Source organism: Lolium rigidum, chromosome 4 (assembly GCF_022539505.1).
Source record: "Lolium rigidum isolate FL_2022 chromosome 4, APGP_CSIRO_Lrig_0.1, whole genome shotgun sequence".
Taxonomy (NCBI): domain Eukaryota; kingdom Viridiplantae; phylum Streptophyta; class Magnoliopsida; order Poales; family Poaceae; genus Lolium; species Lolium rigidum.
Genome location: NC_061511.1, coordinates 234,381,045 through 234,386,484, shown reverse-complemented (window position 1 = coordinate 234,386,484; position 5,440 = coordinate 234,381,045). Strand labels below are relative to the sequence as shown.

Here is a 5,440-nt window from a genome sequence, read left to right as displayed (position 1 = left end):
AAGAACCTTTGGCGGTTATGGACGTTCTCTGTGGAATGCTTCGCACGACAGAGCAACGTGGAGTGCTTGTTGAGGATCTCTCTGTCATGTGTCTACGACACCGGGTGTACCTATACATCGACGATGTTGTTGTATTCACCAAGCCCACCATTTCGGAGGTCACGACCGTTAGGGAGAATCCTGGAGTGCTTTGGGTTCGCGTATGGGATCGTGGTCAATTACTCCAAAAGCTCGTTCACGCCCATTCGTTGCGATGACCAGCTGGTCCACGATATGGAATCCTCCCTTCACAGCCCCGTTTCCTAGCTACCTTGCAATTATCTAGGGCTCCGGCGTTCCCTGTCAAATCTCTGGAAGCATGTGCATCCCATCCTTGACCGCCTCGCCAGTAATCTCTCCTTCTAGAAGGCTAGTCTTCTCTCCAAGGATGGTGGGGTGGTTTTCGTGCAGGTTATCATGACTTCATCGCTCATCTACCACCTGCTCGCTTTGGACCTGGACCCGTGGATGTTCAGGTACGTGGACACGCTACGACGAGGCTTCCTCTAGGTCGGCTCGGAGGGTGCACGTGGAGGTAGCTGTCTCGTGGCCTGTAACCTCATCTATCAGCCTAAGGCCCTTGGTGGACTAGGTTTTCACAACCTAAAACTCCTTCATACTGCCCTGCGCGCAAAATGGATCTGGGCGCAGAAGGTGGAGGGAAATCGTCTGTGGAGTAGCCTCGACATGTCGATCTCTTCCCTCGCCCGTCCATATTTGACTCCTCCACCAATGACTCCGTTGGGTTGGAGGAAGGCCTTCTCTTCTGGGAGGATCCTTGGATTGGCGGCGTCGTGGCGGGATGCATCGCTCCCAACATACTTGCCATGGTTCAGCGGTGCATCACCCAGGGCCTGACCATGCGCATCGGGCTGGCGAACCACGCGTGAGCTCGCGGTATCACATGAGAACTATCGGTGGATGCCACGATGCAATACATAAATTTATGGGCTGCAGTGGCTTAGGTGGTCACCACTGAGGGCCTTCGTTCCGCTAGAAGTGGCGCGCCGAAGGGCATTTCTTCGCCAAGAAAACCTACCGCGCATTCTTTGCAGCGGGATCAGTACCACTACCAGGTGCTTCTCAGCTATGGAGGATTTTTGCCACGCTGCGCTTCAAGTTCTTCGGTTGGCTCGCTCTACGTGGCTAGTGTTGGACAGCTAACATGATGCGCCGGTGCACTATAGCCTGCCACACCACCTGCCCGCTTTGCGGCATCCACGACAAGATCCTAGACCACATTCTGCTCCAATGTCGCTTCTCAAGAGCCATTTGGTTTAGGCTGTTGTAGAGGCGGAGCTGGGAACGCTTTGTTCCCGATGGGGAACAACTCTCTGGCAACATGGTGGCAAGATTCGGCAGGAAGGCTCCCTCTCTCAGAGCGCAAGGCTTTCAATTCCTGCGCTTTGCTGATCATGAGATCCCTATTGCTCCAACGGAACTCGCGCGTTTTCGATGGCAATCTGATCCCGGCCCACTCGCTCCTAGAGATCATCGACATTGAGTGGCTGTCATGGGTAGCATGTAAAAGTGGAAGTTTGAAAGAGATCTTAGCCCTCTCCATGTACCTGTGCCGACTCAAGTGGTGTTTTGTTTTCGGTTGTTTGTTCCGTTTTCTGTAACATAAACTCTTGAAAGCTTAATATAATGGCACGCAGCAGGTTCTCGAAAAATAATAAGTGAAAAACAACATCAACATGATAGCGGCAAAACTTCATCAATCGTTTTTGTCCCTGTGAACGTCGTCTAGGATCACAACAAGAGCCGCGATAAACACGTAGTCGACATGCGGGAACACAGTAACAGCAAATGTGTCCTTGTCGAGCAGCACACTAGAAACAGTCATCTTACGGTTCATCTGCAATTAACACGTGGTTACTTTATTAGCCAAATTACAGTCAAAAGTTTATTAGCTGAATGAATGGTCTATTAAAACTTCAAAATATGATAGTAAGAAACTTGAACCAGTTCTGATGCTTACTTGAGCTACCATTGCAGCAGAGTTGCCAAGATAGAAGGCGCAGGACCTATCAAGGTAGCTGCCCTTGATCTTGAAATCACAGACCTGTTGTGCGGTGTTTCCAGCCAAGAAGACATCCATCTCTGTCTTGAATTGGATCATCGAAGATTTCTTCACACTAAAGAGCAGATCGCCTGTGTTTGTGCTGTCCCCTCTGAACACTTCCCACCGGTGGTGCATACTGAATACCTGATGCAGTGATTGATTACTAACTATTACTTAATTTTACTTAATCTCAGACCAGTTAATGATGTTGTGTATATTGCCTTCCATTGTACATGTGGTGAGCCGGTGATACGTGGGCCTTAGACTCGATGTTTTGCTTAGAGTTGAAACTTCAGAACTCTTCAAAGAAAGCATAATTCTCTCCAACTTCCAGTTATTAACGGTTGAATGGGTTGAAGAAAAACAATGTTCAAGTCTTGTCCATCCAGGAAAATTCATATTTCACATTGAAATAGTTGGCAGTTCAAATTATTTGATTTCAAGTTTAAAAGAGTATGCGTGGTGCATTCAATTAAGTCTCCAGATTCAGACTGCGCTAACGATTATTGATGTCGATTCCCGTGAAAGTCCTATGCGACGGTGTGGATGAGTGTTTTTACGGGAGAACCATCAACTATATACCAAAACTTACCACTAATCCAATCAAACCACGCTTGCTCTAAAAGAAATAGGCCAAACATTTTCATCTCCTAAAGTAAAAAAAAATATCAATGATTTCTAAGCATATGCTACAAAGAGATCTCTACAATGTTGCAAACGTTTTTGTGTGATTTTTTATGCGAAGGCTTTATGTTGGATGAGTTTGTTGTTTGGTTGCAAACGGTGGCATGCTTTAAGTATTTGCTCCAACCAAATAGTAATTTGTTGCTTACATTTTTTGCTACATGGGTGTATTCAAAATGCTATAACTATTTGTCACAAGTTCTGTTGGAAAAAATGTTACATATACACAGAAAACTATTACGTGTAGAGTGTTTTGTTGCGATGAGCTGATGATTGGACGCGTCACATTTATCAGTTTTTAGCATAAAACTACCACATTTTAGCGAAATTCTGAAAAAAAAACTAGCACTTCACATTTTCGCGACAACATGCTACCACTCTAGTGCAGTTTTTTTTTTGTAGTGTATACTAATCTCGAATTGAATGCTATATCACAACGATTCTGGCTAGTGGGACCCACATATCAATGCCCATTTTTCTGAGGTGGACTAGTCCATTTGTTAGCCCAATTAAAAAAATATGATATTCTAAAAAAAATACAAACATTAGGGAGGTCTTCTCCTTCCTCGTCTCCAGAGGGCTGTGCAGGTGAGCTCCGACAGGGGCGCCACGGGCAAGCTCTGCTAGGGGCAAGCTCCTCTGGCAGGGCCAACACGGCCGAGCTCCTTCAGTGGACGACACAGGTAAGCTCTGGTCGAGGGGCCAATGAACCATCGACTATGGCGGGGACGGGTTGGAAAGGTTTTTAGATTCTTCTTCTTCTTTGGATACTCTCTCCGTCCACAAATAAGTGGACCTGCGGGATTTTCAAGGTAAATTAGTAAAAGGAGAGAAAGTTGCATTGGGAAGATGCAACCAAGATCTCTCTCCTCTTTAATTATTTCACCTCCAATAGGCTATATGCATGTACAAAATTAAGATAACATGTGCTGAATATTATTGGGTTTGATTTCCGTACAATGAGAGAGAAACACCTTTTGCTAATTTAAAGTACATTGAAAACATAGAAGTACACTTTTTCATGGACAAAGTTTGAGTCTAGATGTCCACTTATTTGAGGATGGAGGGAGTATGTTTGATTTTTTTAGATATTTAGATATTTCAATTTGAGAAAATTGCTCAGATTTTGCCGTATCATCCCTGTAGCCTGCAGGTGGGTGGTCATATTCTCGGTCAATTCTCGATCACGGTTTGATTAGTGTACGTCGCAAAAAAAAAAAAAAATACTAGGGTGGTAGCATTATGCGCGAAAACATGAAACTGTAGTTTTTCAGATTTATCGTTGAAATTTGTACGGAGTAGTAGTTTTATGCTAAAGACTCGATTTGTCAACTCAAGTGGATCAAACGGCCTGAAAGCCGGCTGGTTCATCCCCTGAATCAGTCAGCATCTCGGTTTTTTCTTCTGAATTACTGATTGGTGTACGGAAAATTTGAGCGCAGGGAGGGAAGACGAAACATAAACTGGCGGCGTACCTTCTCTTGCATGCAGAGGAGGGGCAGGCCAGCGGCATCGAGGAGGACGCGGCGGTTATGGATGCTGAAAATGGATCCCTTGACCGTGAGCACGACGGCGCCGTTGGCGTCGGTGATGACGAAGTCGCCGTCGGAGATGCTGAGGGCCTTCTTGGTGACCGTGAGCGGCACCACGTACGGCGCGCAGAACTGATGCCCCGCCACCGGCAGCGGCGCTGGTGGGGCCTCGCTGTCCGGCAGCGGAATCGCTGGGGCTGGTAGCATTTCAGACCTTGCTTGCTCGGTCGATTGATTCGGTGCTCCTGCTTGGCGTGTTCTTCGGGACGGGAAAGGCGAGATACAGAGTCTGAGGATGGTGTGGTCGTGTGGAGCTGCTTCTTCTCCGGAGTATTGTGTTCCCAACGTGAGCAGTTGACCATGGGCCACCATAAATATCGCTCCAGCCTCATGCAAACAATCATGGCAATTATTTTAAAATACTCCCTCCGTCCATTAGTTAGTGTCTAAATTTAGACAAATTTAAGATATCTTTTAATAAATAGAGTTCGTATTTTTTTACCGAATTTCATAATACTTAAAAAATTCTTGTTCACTAATATTGCATCACAAGACAAGTACAATATTAAGAGCATCTTCAACGGGCGCGAAAAAAGCTGCGCGCTAAAAAACAATCGATGCTCCTGCTTTGGCTTTTTTAGGCGCCGCACATAAACTGCTTCACTAGACGTCTAAAAATATTGCACGCGGAAAGGAACGCTACGCGCTAAAATACAGAGCCACGAATAAGTTTCGATGCAAACTTCAATCAAACAAATATCAAACAGAGCGTCTAAATAAACTAAAAAGTGGATATATTACGTATGCGATAAAACTAAAACATTGCAACAAACTATATGTGCTAGTCTAGGTTAGATGTTTACAGGTAAATTAGTCAATTACACACAATCAGGCTTGATGATTACAACTTGCAAACTTGCAAACAGGTAATATGATACTGTATTACTGCTAAGTGCTAATTTGATGCGGTCATGCGAATTGCGAACTCTGAGGAGACTAGGGGATCATGGGAAAACATACCACTATTATACATGTGTATAGCTCGCATGGCTAAATGTGTAGCGGGTATAAATTAACATATCTAGAATGTACTTTTTTGCAAACTCACGTAAATAAGAAA

At 45.1% G+C, this 5,440-nt stretch overlaps 1 protein-coding gene across 1 annotated transcript; it reads right to left on the bottom strand.

Annotated features, from left to right (window-relative positions):
* Positions 1-1,756: 1,756 nt before the first annotated feature.
* LOC124648434 (protein LURP-one-related 15-like) lies at positions 1,757-4,527 on the bottom strand. The gene is made up of 3 exons (XM_047188204.1): positions 4,264-4,527; positions 2,021-2,248; positions 1,757-1,897 (listed from the first exon to the last, which is right to left on the bottom strand). The coding sequence occupies exons 1-3, from the start codon at positions 4,525-4,527 to the stop codon at positions 1,757-1,759; spliced, it is 633 nt and encodes a 210-aa protein (XP_047044160.1).
* Between the last annotated feature and the right edge of the window lie 913 nt (positions 4,528-5,440).